At 33.5% G+C, this 16,726-nt stretch overlaps 1 protein-coding gene across 1 annotated transcript in view; it reads left to right on the top strand.

Moving 5' to 3' along the window:
- LOC149555214 (L10-interacting MYB domain-containing protein-like) overlaps window positions 1-2,888 on the top strand; it is a 34,455-nt gene extending 31,567 nt beyond the window's left edge. The window contains exon 3 of the mRNA XM_089829265.1: window positions 2,821-2,888. Coding sequence (XP_089685391.1) covers window positions 2,821-2,888 — 68 coding nt within the window. The remainder of the gene's footprint in view (window positions 1-2,820) is intronic.
- Window positions 2,889-16,726: the final 13,838 nt, after the last annotated feature.

Genomic DNA, 16,726 nt, shown 5'->3' with positions numbered 1-16,726 from the left:
CCTTGATGATATCACAGTGTATTCAAAAGATGTAGCAGATCATTTTGGTCATCTCAGACAAGTGTTCATAAGGTGTAGAGAGTTTGGGGTATTCCTTAACCCAAGCAAGTGTGTCTTTTCCACCAATCAAGGAAAATTATTAGGACACATTGTATCAAAGGATGGTTTAACCATTGATCCAAAGAGAACAAAGGTGATACTTGATCTCTCTCTTCCTAGTCATAAGAGAGGTCTGCAAAGTTTTCTTGGTAGAATAAATTTTGTGAGGAGGTTTATCCCTAATTTAGCTACCATGGTGAAACCTCTTAAAGCCATGCTTAAGAAGAATATGGTCTTTTCATGGACCAAGGAAGGGAAGGTAAGTTTTGAAGAGATTAAAGCAGCCATAACCTCAACCCTTACTCTTATCAATATGAATTTTGAGAAGTTTTTCATCCTTTATGCCTTAGCTAGTGAATCAATTATTTATGCTATCTTGACTCAAGAAAATGATAAGAATGAGGAGAAACCCATTGCTTTCTTTAGTTAAGGACTTCTAGGGAATATGAAAATAAATACAGTTATTTAGAAAAGCAAGCCCTTACAGTCATAAGAGCCTTGAAGAAATATAGACACCTTCTGTCTCATAACAACATCCATTTGTTAGTACCTGAAGTTAGTGTGAAGGACTTTCTTTTGAGAAAAGATATTAGTGAGAAGAGAGTTGGTTGGATTACTAAGGTAATGGAGTATGATGTGGACATTTAGATTACCAAGTTGGTAAGAGGGAAGGGATTGTGAAAATAGATGATCTTGTCTCAAGAGTCAAATGAGGAAGTTGTCATGATATTGACAAAACAACAAGAAGAAAGAAATGTCCAAAGAATTATATGAATGAAAGGATGACCTTCTTGTTGGGAAATGGATATCCTTAAGGATTGGATAGGACTAAAAGGAGACAATATAGGCTATAGTCAATTCCTTATGACATAGTTGATGGTATCCTTTTCAGGAGGGATGTCAATGGAGCCCTATTGAGATGCATTGATATAGACCAAGCTAAAAGAATGACCAAAGAGCTTCATGATGGTCCTAATGGTGGCCACTTTTTAGCAAGGAAAACTACAATGAATATCATGAGAGCTAGCTACTACTAGCCATCCTTATTCCATTACTATCATAAGTATGTAAGGAAGTTTGAAAAATGTGCCTTCTTCTCTAGTAAGAAAAAACTTGCAGCTTTTCCTCTTCATCCCATTCAGGTGGACCAACCTTTTGCTCAATGGGGATTGGATTTCATAGGCCCTATCAATCCTCCTTCCAACTCTAGTCACAAATGGATTCTAGCCGCTATAGATTTTACCAGATGGATAGAGGTAATAACATTAAAGGATGCTATAGAATCTTCAGTTGTTGAATTCCTTGATGAAATTGTGACTAGGTTTGGTGCCCCTTCAAATATTATTTTAGATAATGAAAAATCTTTTGTAGGAGCTTATATTTGTGCATGGGGAGTTGATCATAATATCTACTTGAGAAAATCTTCAAACTACTATCCTCAAGGCAATGGATTGGCTAAGTCATCTAACAAAAACCTAATCATGGTTATGAAAAGGGCTATAGAGAACAATTAGAGGTGTTGGCATCAAAATTTGAAGACAACACTATGGGCTGATAGAATAATACCTAAGAGGGCAATAGGAAATTCACCTTTTGTGTTGGTCTATGGTAGGGAAGCAAGGCTTCCAATTTCATTAGAATTCCCATCTCTAGAATTAGCTCATCAGTTGGAGTTAATGGAAAGTGATTCCATGATAGTAAGAATGGAAAAGCTAATGGAGTTGGAAGAGAAAAGGAAACGGGCCATACAGACCCTAGAAACACATCAACAACAGGTGAAAAAGAGCTTTGATAGGAAGGCCAGGGTTAGAATCTTCAAAGAAGGTGATCTGGTATTAAAATGGGATGCAAATAGGGAAAAACCAAGGAGGCACTCAAAATTTGATACACTATAGAGTTTTTCTTATCTGGTTGTTAGTTGCAAGCAAACCAATGCTATTCAATTAAGCAGGCCTAATGATGAAATTCTCCCTATTCCAATTAATGGAATATATCTTAAGTCCTACTTCTGAAAAATATGAGTACTTCATGTATATAATTAGTTTAGTTTCCTTTCTTGTTTTCTATTTTCCAAGAAGTGCATGAGCACATGTTTTGTATAGATCACAGAGGGTTTTGATTCTTGGTTTCAGTTGTAGAGTTCTTGTTTTACAGTTAGAGGTAGGATTTTTAGCATTTTTCCATCACAGAGGTAGGGCTAGGATTTCATAATGCACAAGATTCACATTTTTTATGACTTTGTAGGCCAATGTATGCTTCAATCCAGTGATCTTATGCATAGTCGGCTTGCATCCCCCCTGAGTTGCCAGAATATTGTTGGCCAAATTTGCCTTCCCACCAAATTGCTATTTTTTGAATTCAAGTGATAAATGGTCACTTCCCATTTTTTAAAATTTAATTCTAATGGAAATACAAGATAAATGGAATTAAAACCTTATGTATTTCCATATTTTCCTAAGTTTTTTTTTGCCCCACATGTTCCCTTTCTAGACCATCGATCTTGCAAAGATCTACGGCAAGCACTTTTCCACTTTCTCAAAATGAATGACTTTAAATAAAGTGGGCAAGCACCTCACTACCATGTGGTGTGTTGGTCCTATTTCTTTGCGGGCCACCTTTTTGACCATGCTAACATGTCGATATGAGTTGGGATATGGCTAGAGTTTTATTGTTACTTACTTTTCCACATTCTATATGTTTTCAGAATTTCTGACAATGCAGGGAGTAATGTTGTGACATGTCAACTAGTTGGTCTGTCCTTTTGTGTGGCCGCCAAGGTTAAAGGGTAGTGCCAAAAAGGATGTTTGGTTATATTGAGGTAGATTTCATTCTAGTTGCTTCATATTGATTCACTAGAAGGAGTGACATGTTGACATGTTGGATGTTGAGTAGTCTGTGGGCTTGAAAGTATTAATGGGGTAGGCACAGTAATAAAAAATATTTTCAAAGATCGTCGATCTTTTTTAGATTGGCAATCAGTGCTTTCCCACATTATGGAATTATGAGGACTTTAAACATTGCAAGGAAGCAACAAATGGCCATGTGTCCTGGTGGGCCCAGTTAAGGAAATAAACACTTTAGTTAACATTGGCAATTAGGTTAATATTCTTTGATAACCACCATGGTTAATTTTAAGGGTGGTGTGGTTAGTTAAATATGATATTTCCAAAAATGTGAAGACCTTGTCGGGTGGTAGAAAGATATAAGACTATTGGCCCATCTTAGTTGTAGGACTCAGTTGACCTATTGACCTTACTAATTTGTAAGCTAGAAAAAAGGAAAAATTGGGTTTTCTCATGCCATATGATCTTTTTAATCGATCCAAACCACTCCAAGTTAATGTTGGGTTCTAAATAATGAAATGGACACTCTTCCCACCATCTGATCTTCTATTTTGAAGAGTTTTGGAATTGATTGATGTCATTTACATCACTTTAGGGTTTGTTCCAATCAATATTTTCATGGTTTTCATGCCTCTGCAAGTGTACCAAATCAAATCTGTTGTTTGGATCATCTTGATTATTTTATGAGCATTTAATGGCAGTGGTTGTTTAGTAATTCTAGTTAGAAATATCTTAGTTATGCCTGAGCTATAAAGGCAAATTTTGTAATCTTAATAAGTGTGGATCTTTCTCTGATTCTCTAGTATTGCTCTATGCATATTACTGTAATTTCTCATGCCTCTGAACCAATTGTATTCTCTTCTAAGTCTCTTTTAGCCATTAACATGTTGTGTGAGATTTCTTTGCCTTTGGTTAATGTTTTTTCCTATATTCTACAATTTTCATGATTGTATCTACTATTGACATTTGAATGATATTAAGTGAAATTTCTTCCTATAACATTTCTTTTTTGTTTGATCTACATGTGGTTGTTGAATTAATCGAAGTTTGAATCTGTATTCCTTGAGGTTATAACTGGTTAACTGTGCATTTATGGGTAGACATAAGGTCATTACACTCTATTTTGGTGCATCACCCTTTAGGTTAGAGTAGGTAGATTTTCTTTCATGCATTCCTTCTTCCTTTTCCTTTCTAAGAGTAGTTAGGTGCATCCTAATAGCAAATGAGCTGATGGATGGATCTAGACTAATTGCAGTATTGAATGCTTAAATAAAATCAAATTAGTGGAAGTCTTAATAAATTTATACATAAATGAAATTAAAACTTAAGATGAGAAATATAATTGAGAGAAAAGAAGATAGAAAGTGAAAACAAAGTTTGATTTCAGAGTTCGCCACAAATGTGACTACATCTCCGGGTCGGCTCCAATAGAGTACAATCGATCCGATTAATCTCCAAAAATCAATTATGATTATGTACCAAGACCATTTCTTCTAGCACTTCGACAGCATAGCAATTCTCCGAAGTACAAAAATGGCTCTAAAAAATCTCCTAAAAAAAAAAATTCTCCCTATTCCTTTGGAAAACTTCACCAAGAGAAATTTCTCTCCAAGTCACCCTTAATATCCCATTGCCTCCAAATGACATCCTACCCACCTTTTTATACAAAATAATTTGCTTACATTGGCTAAAAACCAATTAAGGGTATAAAACAGAACACCCCCTCTGAATAACCCACTTTGCCATTTTTACATTTTGGAATTTATACAATTTTGGGGTTTAGTTATTAATAAAATAACAAATAAGCCCTATTAGAAGAGTGGGCGATTTGTTTGTTTCAAAAGTTAAATAGAAACTTTGCCACATGCTCTTCAAGTCCAATGCATGGCGCAGTGGTAATCACAATTTTGCCATACCCACAAGGTCACGAGTTCAAACCTCATCAAGTGCTTTGGTGGCATCCATAGGTTAAATGAAAAATCCATTATAAATTTATTAAATGCTCCATGTTGTCTAGTGGTAAGGAGGGAAAGTAGGGAATGAGAGGTTGAAGGTTCAAACCTCTTCAACAAATTTTTAAACCACCAAATTTGAGCTTGAGATGCCATGTGGCACTATTTTATTTGCTCATTTTTTTGACATGTGTCATCACTTGAGCTGCTGATATCATGATGACATCATCACTATTACATTTTGCCTCCAAATTCAAACGGCCATAACTTTCATATATGAAGTCTGTTTTTGACGAAACAAACATCATTGGAAAGCTCTCATCAGGCTCTTCATTTTGAAATCCATTGTTGACCACTTTTGAGATGATTTGATTTTTTCCCTTATCTAGCCCTCTAGTCTACCTATTGACCAAAACTTTGACCGAGCATAACTTCTATATTCAGACTCCATTTTTGTCCATTCAAGTTGTGTTGGAATCAAGATGTTGAGATCTTTCTAATGGTGCCGATTCTAGAGAGAAATGAGACACTTCAATTTTCACTAAAAATATCCACCGAATCAAGCCTCCCCACTGAAGACCTTTTGGACGTCCAAAAGTGACATTTACTCTGACATAAAGTGAGGACTTGACCTCCCCACTTGTCTTGTATCATCTGTACATCTGAATACCTAGCTCACAAGAACAATGAAGACTGCAACAACATTGTTGATCATAAACATTATTCTATCACTTCCATAAGCATCTACATCAACTGTCATAGTCACTAACCAACAAACATTGACTAGCATCAAGCTGAACAATAATGCAGAAATGAAAGAGAATAAATCAACAACATATCGATCCTTCACAATAGGAATAATTTTATCCAAGGAACCATCAATTATTTCAATCATCATTCCCTCGTGATGTACTATGGGTGCATCCTGCAACACCTGATCCTGGTTAGCTATTCCAAGTTCAAGTGTAGAACCACTTGTACTGATAGACATAAGAGTTAACTCTTTACTTGCATTAATTACCCTCTTTAACTGCCCTATTTTTGCAAAAGAACGATCAGTCTTAATCCCATGAGAATGTACAACATACTGAATGCCATCTTTAAACAAGTGATAATGATTCTTCTCCCTATAGGGAATTTCTTTTCTATCATAAAGATAAGGGCTACCAAGCACTATCCCATAGATATCCAGTGGAACCACATCAAACTGTACTTCATCCACAAACTTACTAGTGATTGCGAATATTAAGGTGCATTGTCTTGTTACTTGCAACTTATCATTTTCACAAATCCAGCCTAGTGGATGAGGTTTCTTATGTAATGTAGTTTTCAATCCCAAGTTTCTTACAATACTTTCTAAAATCAAGTTCACTTGAGAACCACTATCTATGAGTGCATCAATTTTAGTGTTCTTAGCAACAACCCTTAAATGAAAAAGCTCATTCCTTTTCTTATCTTCAAACAAATCATTTACTATAGAAGTAGAAGCACAACTAGCAATAGAAACACTAGAAATAGGAGTTTTACCTTTCAAACCCATAGCTGTTGTCTTAGTCTCATCATCTAAATCTAAACCAAGATCCATAACAACATTTGCTGTATTCTCCTTACCTTTCTATTTCTGATCAAATTTCTTATCAAAGTTATCAATAAAAGATCCCTTACCCCTTAACTCTAAGTGTGTAGCTTGAATAGACACTTCATCCAAATTACAAGGGTTCAAGACCAAAATAGAATGCCGAAGGTAGGAATGAAGACTTCCTATGTACTTCAACAAAGTGTCCTGGGTGTACAAAGGAACATTCAAAGCAATAGCCCTTTTCCTAAATTCATGGGTGTACTCTTGGACAGTTTGACCTTTCCCTTGCCTAAACATTTGCCAGTCCATCATTAACTATTGCATATGTCCTAGGGGATAAAACTGCTTCTTAAGAGCATTAACAAACTTTGCCCAAGTTAAATTGACTCTACCATGTTGTGAAACTTCTACCTTAGTGTTACTCTCCCACCAGGTTAAAGCTGTACCTCCTAATCGAAGAGTAGCTAATTGAATCCTATCAACATCATCTAATAGGTTCTGGACTCTATAGTAGACTTCTACTTACTGAATCCTATCATCCAATTTTTCAGCATTAAGTTCACCACAATACTTAGGCAAGTCAAATTTTACATCCAGTTTAATCTTAGGCTTATATCCACTATTGAAAGGATTGAAAGAAGTAGAATGAGGAGAAGATGGAGAAGAAGGAGAAGATGATGAAGATGGAGACAGAGGTTCAGGAGGGTCACTACCACCTCCTACTCCTTTGGCTTTGTCATCCTTTAATGAGGATTTTGCTTCCTCCTTCTTAGTCTTATTTGCCTTTCTCAATTTTTGTTTGTGTCTCTCTTGGAGATAATGTCCACCTTAGCCTTCATCTCGAGGAATGCTCTTTGAAATTCATGCTCATTGATCTCATTAGGAACCTCCATTCCATAAATAGACATCTTTGGAAATGTTCTATGCTTCCCGATCTCAGGATTAAATTCTTCAAGCTTGCCTTTGCCCTTTTGAATCCTAGATCTTGTTAGCATTCAAGAAAACAACTGCAATAATAGTCAACTAAGCTCTGATACCACTTGATTTGATGGACGGATCTAGGCTAATTGTAGTATTGAATGCTTAAATAAAATCAAATTAGTAGAAGTCTTAATACATTTATACATAAATGAAATTAAAACTTAAGATGAGAAATAGAATTGAGAGAAAAGAAGATAGAAAGTGCAAACAAAGTTTGATTTTGGAGTTCGCCACAAACATGGCTACATCTCTGGGTCGGCTCCAATAGAGTACAACCGATCCGATTAATCTCTAGAAATCAATTACAATTATGCACCAAGACCATTTCTTCTAGCACTTCGAAAGCATAGCAATTCTCTGAAGTACAAAAATGGCTCTAAAAAATCTCCTTAAAAAAAAATTCTCCCTATTCCTTTGTAAAACTTCACCAAGAGAAATTTCTCTCCAAGTCTCCCTTAATTTCCCATTGCCTCCATATGACATCCTACCCCCCTTTTTATACAAAATAATTTTCTTAAATTGACTCAAAACCAATTAAGGGTATAAAACAAAACACCCCCTTCGAATAACCCCCTTTGCCATTTTTACATTTTGGCATTTATACAATTTTGGGGTTTAGTTATTAATAAAATAACAAATAAGCCCTATTTGAAGAGTGGGCGGTTTGTTTGTTTCAAAAGTTAAATAGAAACTTTGCCACATGCTCTTCAAGTCCAACGCATGGCACAGTGGTAATCACAATTTTGCCATACCCGCAAGGTCATGGGTTCAAACCTCATCAAGTGCTTTGGTGGCATCCATAGGTTAAATGACAAATCAATTATAAAGTTGTTAAATTCTCCATGTGGTCTAGTGACAAGGAGGGAAAGTAGGGAATGAGAGGTTGAAGGTTCAAACCTCTTCAACAAATTTTTAAACCACCAAATTTGAGCTTGAGGTGCCATGTGGCACTATTTTATTTGCTCATATTTTTGACATGTGTTATCACCTGAGCTACTGATATCATGATGACATCATCACTATTGCATTTTGCCTCCAAAATTCAAACGGCCATAATTTTCACATATGAAGTCTGTTTTTGACGAAACAAACACCATTAGAAAGCTCTCATCGGGCTCTTCATTTTGAAATCCATTGTTGACCACTTTTGAGATGGTTTGTTTTCACCCCTTATCTAGCCCTTTGGTCTACCCATTGACTAGAACTTTGAATAAGCATAACTTCTATATTCAGACTCCATTTTTGTCCATTCAAGTTGTGTTGGAATCAGGATGTTGAGATCTTTCTAATGGTGTAGATTGTAGAGACAAATGAGACACTTCAATTTTCACTAAAAATATCCACTAGATCAGCAAAGGAAGTTGACCTTCTCCGAAGACTCAATCTCACAGTTCAAGTCCCACATCTTGGAGGTTGTTTCCATGTCACATAGGGTTTTTCTTAGGTAAAAACTTTGGACAAGGGTGCAAAATTTTGTGACAACAATAACCAAAAAGGATTTCATGCCAAGAAAGACTTGGCTTATCATTCCAAATTAGAGATTTTCCAAAAAACAGAGACCACAATTTACTAGCAAACTTGCACTCAAAAAATGGTGCTCAAAAGATTTAGTACAATGACATATGGAACAAACAATGGACTACTTACTAGTATTAGAAAGGAAATATCCCATAGGAAGTTTTTTAAGAATTAGAAGCCATCTAGAACATACTTTTTTAGATTCAACATGTGAGTGCCAAAAAAGTTCAAAAACAAATTGCCACCTAAAATATGACCAATCAAAACTGTTAACCTAATTGGTTCTATCAATGATATCCAAACTATGATTTAGAAGCTTCTAGATCTACTTACTAGAAAATTCACCAAGAAGCTTACCATCTTGCCAACAAACCCATTCCAAAAATTTATGAGTATTGAAGCTTTTACCAAGAAGAAGAGAACCAGGAGCTTTACTAACTAAAGTATAGATCTTCTTTTTAGAGTTAGGAATATTGATTTTTCTCTTAATCTCCTCCCAATATGCTATTTGATTGTTAATAATAACATTCTGATGCAAAGAAATCCCTTTTAAGTTCCAAATTTTAGCTAAACAACATTGTGTTAAAGTTAAGCCAAAGGCTTATCATTAAGATAAACACCCCACCAAATAGATATGTACTTGATAGAATAGTAGTATGGATTCTTGCCTACAACATACCTTGGATAAATCAAATGTCTCACTTGGGTCCAAGCTTTTCGAGTAGATTGGAAAAAAATTTAGTCAGCCACTTTACCCTCAAAATCCCCAAGATCAAAGTCAATTGAGGGAACATTTCCCCAATGTTTATCTTTTAAAATAATAGATTTGACCAAATTGTTTCTAACCAAGAATTTCCAAGGCTCATTGCCAACAAGATAATTAAGAATCCATTTGGAAGCAAGAGCAATACATTATTTCTTAATATCTCTCATGCCAAAACCCCCTAGATCCTTAGGGTAACAAAACCACTCCTATTTCACACTATGTATCTTTTTATTCCCCAAGCCATCTGACCAAAGAAAATATCTCAAAGCCTTTTCAAAATTTTGTCTCTAATATTTAGCAAACAACCAAGCAGAAGCATAGTTGACAGTATGAGAAGAAAGGACTTTTTGGACAACTTGTGCTCTCCTAGAAATTGACAACATATGAGTCTGCCACTTCAAATATTTACCTTCAATTTTACTATAAACCTAGTTCCACATATTCTTCAGAGAGGGTTGAATAGAGAAGGAAATACCAAGGTATCTCACAATGTGGTTGGGACCAACCCATTTCCATACTTTCTAATCCATTTTGGGGGAGAACTACGCCACCCAATGATAGAATATTTCACTGGGGAAACCTAAGCCCCAAAGGCTTTACAAAAAAATAATTCAACCTATTCAACATATTACCAAAATTTTCTTCTAAAATATCCACAAAGAGAGTTGTATCATTTGCAAACTACTCAAGAATGAGCTCATTGCAATTAGGAAGAGAAATACCTCTATCAGGTGGGCTCAGTTCATTAGCATTAAGAATATAAGTTAATGCTTCTACAAAAATTACAAAAAGAGAAGGACCTAAAGGGAATCCTTGGCTAATTGATCTTCCCATAGAGATAGGTTCAAAAATCTCCCCATTAACATCAATAGCTATGGTAGAATCCACTGGCCATAGAGGAGATAGTGGCATCAATTTTTTGAATACTAATGGGGAGATTTATACTCTTGGCTTTCTCTACAGACACTTTCTTTGGGATAAGACTAACACATTTATTCATTACTTCAACATTACTAGCCTCTTGTTCTAAACTGTATAAATTTTTATAGAACTAATAGAAAGCCTCAAGAATGTCCTTATTATATCATTAGATATGCCCTTGTTAGTAAGAATACCCTCTATGTTTTCTTCTTTTTTTTTAGCTGTAATAATATTGAAAAATTATTTATAACCCCTATCACCATCCTTGAGCCAATTAGCCTTAGCCCTAACTTTATGACCCTGAATCTTAATATTTTGAATATTTCTCAACTACATTTTAGTAATGATAAGCTCCTTTTCCAAGTTCAAGTCTCTCTCTTTTTCTTGCAACTCTTTTGATATTCTATTAAGCTTCTTTTGATATTCATTTTCACTTCTACTTCTATCCTTGGCTTCCTTACACCCCATAATTTGGAAAACCTTTCTCCAGTTATCCACCTTAAGCATCTATCTAGATCAAGTTGAGGTATCTCTATTAAAAAGGTTGGTCATCATGGATACCTTATACATTTTGTTCTCAATATCCTCCTCCTAAAGAAGGGAGACATTAGTCTTAAACAATACTTTTCTAATTGGGGTATCAACTTTAACAATCTTTATATTTTTAGTGCAAGCATAGATGGGAGAATGATTAGACATACTAGCTAGGGTAACCACCACAATGAAACATTATTCTGATGCTTCAACTTAAATAAAAGAGGTTCCACATAAACTCTATCAATTCTGCAATAAATTTTCTTGTACATTGTTCTGTTATTGCACCAAGTAAACCAAATGCCTTCAAAATCATTCTTCCTTTTATCTAGAGGGTCTTTGATTTTAAATCTTCTTTTTAACTTAGAGAAAAATAATTTCATTTCCTTTCCAAACATGTCTATAGTGCCCCCCCCCATTTATCTTAAATATTCTCAATCATGTTAAAGTCTACTAGAAGGTTATCTACTAACTAGTCCCAAAGTAAAGATCTTTCTCTATAGTCATTTGAGGCATAAATAATGTAGATTCCTAAAAAGGTATTATTGATATTAAATATTTACCAAATATCCCTATGGCAAGGAGAATAGAAATGAAAGACAAGGTTCTCTACCCATTTTGGGTTGATGAGTAGAGTGACCCCACCTTTCCCTCTTTGGTGACCCAAATATAAGCATTTGGCCTTATCCTAAACAAACTTGAGGGTGTTAAAGGCATGATACCCATTAACATTGATCACTTGGAGGCATATGACATCTTTATTATGGATTTTATTGCATCAAATTCTAACCATGTACTTTATATTAGGCATTTAAATTCCTCTGATGTTCCAGCTATATATGTGCAAATTCATGATTGACAATTAGGTATATTAGAGCTCTTGAAAATTCTATTAAAACAATCTGGGGTCTCACTATTTTTGGCTTTATTATTCCTTTTGTTGGTTTTAGCAGTATTGTTTCTTTCACTGGTTTTAGTACTAATCACATTCTTTAAATATTAAAAAATTAATATACAATTATATTGTACAAAAATATCCATTTTCTTTGTGCATCTCTTTTTCTCATCTTCTATAAAACTCTCTACCTCCTTTCATATTGTTATATCTTACATTCACAATGTGTAGATCATTTGATTGTACCTTGACTAGTGCATACTTCATGTCTTTGTGTTCTTTTACCTAAAAATTGACAAAAAAAAGGCCTTGCAATATGACATTCATAACTTGGAAGAATATGAATATGTACAAGTGGAGATGTATAGACCAATAATAATTCTTCAATCACTAACACATTATTTTCTAATCCTTCTTTTAATCCTATACATATTCCCTCATTGGCCAAAATCAAACTGATACTTTCAATACCTTTAATTTTTATCATGCATGTTTCGGGATCTCTACCCAAAACCCTATATTACAAATCTTGTTGAGCTTTATGCACAAAGTGTAAATGATGATAAAATATAAGGGAAGTTCCCTAAAAATGATGTTACCCCAATGAATAATCTTTATTTCCTAAATTTAGACCTATTTTTGTTACTTTGAAGTAAATTGAACCAGACAATAAGATATAGGAGAAGAAGGATAAGACTATTCTTAAGAATTATGAATACTTTGAGGCTAAAATTTGAAACCTTGTGATATTTTTTACTTGCACCATAGCATTCAAAGATGTAATATAATACTTATGAAATGCTAAAATAAAAGAATATCCTTCCTTCTCAATCGTACTAGAGGAGAGATTCAAATTGAAGACCAAATTCACATATTTTTATGGATGAGTAGGCAATCATTAAAAAACCTAGCCCCATTCTCACTCACATTATTAACCTCATGAAAATTATGTAGCGATATTAGATGGAATTGAAAATGTTGTATTGATTGGTAGAATCACAATCAAGAACTTTGTAGAAAACATGACCATGCTAAATGATCTTATAGTCAAAAATAAATATAATAAGGTTGGTGAAGGACCTAGAGAAATAAACCACTCCAAAATAAGTAAATATTAAAAAATTGTTATCAAAGTATAAAACTAAGATAATTGTGGAATAGTTGGTATTTATCAAGGATGAATAGAATGACAATAAAAATCTTAGTTTTTTGCATCATAGAAAATCTTCTACATTGTTTCTATGATGTTGGCATTGACTTTTTCTACTTTATTGTCACATGGCTTTCCCTCATGAGAGCATTTTTTGTAAGTTCTATTTTTTTATCATACGATATTTTTGAATTCTATATGTAAAAGGTTTTGGGCTCTTTAAAAAATCTACTTTCACCCTTCATATTATAAAAATAGAAAAATTGCATATGATTTTTGAAAAAAGAAATGATTCCTTGATCATTAGTTTTGAAATAGCAAGATTACTATTTCTCAAATAATCTTTAACTTAATGCTAAATTTTTTTATTATTGAATCATCTACAAAATAAATATTTGATTCTATCAAATAGTCAAGTTTAATAGTAATAAAAATGGATGAGAATTATAACTTTTTATTCTAATTTTAATTTTGAAGATTTCTAGCATTATTAGATGATGCTCTTGTATCATCCTTCAATATTTCTCAAATTCTTGGTCTCATTATTTGGTTTTAGTCAAACCTTAGGAGTTTATAGATATAATTCCAACACTTGTAAACTATAACAATTTCAATACATAATTTCTTGTTTTATGCTTTTCAAATTTTTGAACATTTATATTTTAACATTGACTTTTAAAAAAAAAAAACCTTATAAATAACCAAGGATTTTATATTCTATTAGATTTTATAAAAAAAGGTCATTTTACATGCTATTCAATTGTAAACACTGGCAGAAAATAATGGGGAAAGAAAAGCCCCAATATAGCCCAGAAATTTTCAATCATGACTCCTTAGTTATATAACCTGACCACCCTAGTTTAGTGGTTATAATAGTAGCTTATTAGCTAGTTTATATTTTAACCAAAAATTTCATTAATACATGTTTACAAAATGATATGTATTTTTCAAAAGAGTACAATTTACAATGGAATATTACATAATTCTTTCAAGTATTTCATAATTCCTACTCGGTTATCAAAGGTTTCCATTGACTTTGCATAGTTCTGGAGCAATATTGCCTCCTACAAAAAAAATTCAACATGCTAAGATCAATAGATTAGAATCTTGTAGGTCTTCAAAAAAAAAGAGTCTTAATAACTCTTTTACCCTTATCTTATCCTCTTCTCTTCTCAAATTAACATGTAAGATCATACAATATTTTATCTTTTGATAGTGATCCTAGAATGACCGAGGTTCCTCTAATATTTTTTTAAACTTTTCTTCAATATTTTCCAATTTCTCTAAAATATCTTGTGTGAAGTGAGGTACATCACACAACTATTGAAATAGATGGATTCTTTCCTTGAGAATGTTCTCCAACTCGATAGTCAAAGTACTACATTCATCTTGTTGAACTGTAATGAAATCATTCATATTTTTCATGATTTTTTGCTCTATCTTCTTCTCTGCTAACTCCACCATTATCTTAGAAGCATCAACATCAGGTGCATTCACCTTCTCTACAATTGATCCTAACTAATCAATAATTATTATTTTTTAATCCAACTTTGTCTCAAGGACAATTTCTAGTAAGATGTCATTAGCATCATATAAGACTTTTTGGTACTTCACTTCTTTTTTACTGTGTCATGTACTACTTTCCTCTTGCACAACTATCCATACTTTTTTAGTGCTTCAGGATCAACTTTACTCAAGTCACATTTCAAGGCATCACTATAACTTCATCTAGTGTGACCTAATCTCTCCTATTTTTCTTCTTCTTCTTCTTCTCTTGGGGTGTGATCGAACTTGTACTCAGGGATGCCATTTCATATGGCACTAGATCCTATTGCTCCTCATTTTTCTTCTTTTCTTATGTGACTAGAACTTAGAAGTTTTATCTTCCTTCCTTAAATTCCCCCTTTTCTTTACAGGAGCCTCTCTTTGTGCAATATTTTCTTTCTTTTGTGGATTTTTTTGGGTAGGTTATGTAGAAACATCTTTCTCTTTTTCTTTTCTTGTCTCTTTGTCAACATCTTTATTTTCCTCTATAGTTGGTTGTTGATAACCTTGTTATTTTCCTATAATAGATGTATATTTTGTATTCTTGGTTTCCATTAGTAGTTGTAGTCTATCTTGCTCAATGTTTTATTGAATACTATTATCATTTGTCTATTTCGGTGGCTTGGTTTGTTGACCATGGTTATTTGTATCATATGGCACAATAGTAGCTAAAGAATCAATAATAATAATTACATTATCGTGTGTTGTGTCATGGGCTAAGTAATCATGCACTTGTTGTAAAATTGGTTCTTCATTCATTAGTTTCCCAATTGTAGACTCAATAATGGGTATTTCTTTAATTGGTAGCTCATTGCCTTCCATTACATCTTGATCCTTATTTACCAACTCATTTGGATAATTTTCAGTAATAATAATGATTTATATTCTTTCTTCTTCTTTTTCCTTCACCATTTGTGGAATATTGTCAATCACTTCATTAATCGTGTCCACAATATCTTCACTATCTAGTTGTATATGCTTTTGTAGCTTGGTATCATCTTCCTTTGCTAGTTCCTCATCCAAATGATATATCATCTTCCATAGCTTTGCACTTTCCTCTTTAACTTCCTAGGTTCTTCCTTTCATGATCCTTTATGATTGGGTCATAGTAATGGATATTTTCTTATGCTTGTTAATGGAGTCATCAATTTTAGATAAAGAGAAATTAGGCATAGTCAATACCAACGACCTTTCCCTCAATTGTCTCTCTATGTCTACAACATGTCTCCATCTCCCAATTATCTTATTGTATAACTCTTATGGAATTATGTCTAAAATCTCAATAGGTACATACCTATTAGTATACATATTGTCAACAATAAATTCCTCAATCTTTATTTTATATTTTTAATTTATCTTATGATATTTTATCAAATGTAGAGACCCAAAATCCAATGTATATTTCCTAATTGCTTCAGCGTGCTCATCAATAGTTTTTGGTATAAATTTTTTAACAACTTGGGATTGATCTTCATCATATTCTATCCTCTTAATATCATCTCCTTTTACATTTATTTTTCTCTTCAGTGGCTTAGTCATCGACTGCTGAGCATTATTTCTTTTCTGATAGGTTCTTGTTAACTTTTTCTCAAGTTGTATGTCTTTTATCTTTTCTCTTTTTGCAGGGGGTGTAGATGCAATGGTCACTCTAGTCCTAGCTTGGGTAACCTTATTAATTTGAGATTTGGAAATTTGATATTTCTTTACCTTCTTATCTTTTGGCTCCTCTTGCTTGGTTTCCTTCTCGGATTCTCTTTTGTCAACTTCTTTTTCAGGTTTTCCTTGTTATCTCTTCAACTAACACTTCTCTATCCTCACCTTCACCAAATTGTCCTTCTAAGGTATTTGTCATGTCCTTCATTTTAATGGTTTCTTCTAAAAAGAAGGTTCAACAAGTAATAAATAAATAAGTAATAATAGACAATAATAATTATTCAAAATTA

The sequence above is a fragment of the Cupressus sempervirens genome, chromosome 5, assembly GCF_028749045.1.
Source record: "Cupressus sempervirens isolate cs-2001-9-10 chromosome 5, ASM2874904v1, whole genome shotgun sequence".
In the NCBI taxonomy this organism is placed as follows: Eukaryota; Viridiplantae; Streptophyta; class Pinopsida; order Cupressales; family Cupressaceae; genus Cupressus; species Cupressus sempervirens.
This window is presented reverse-complemented; position numbering and strand designations above follow the sequence as displayed.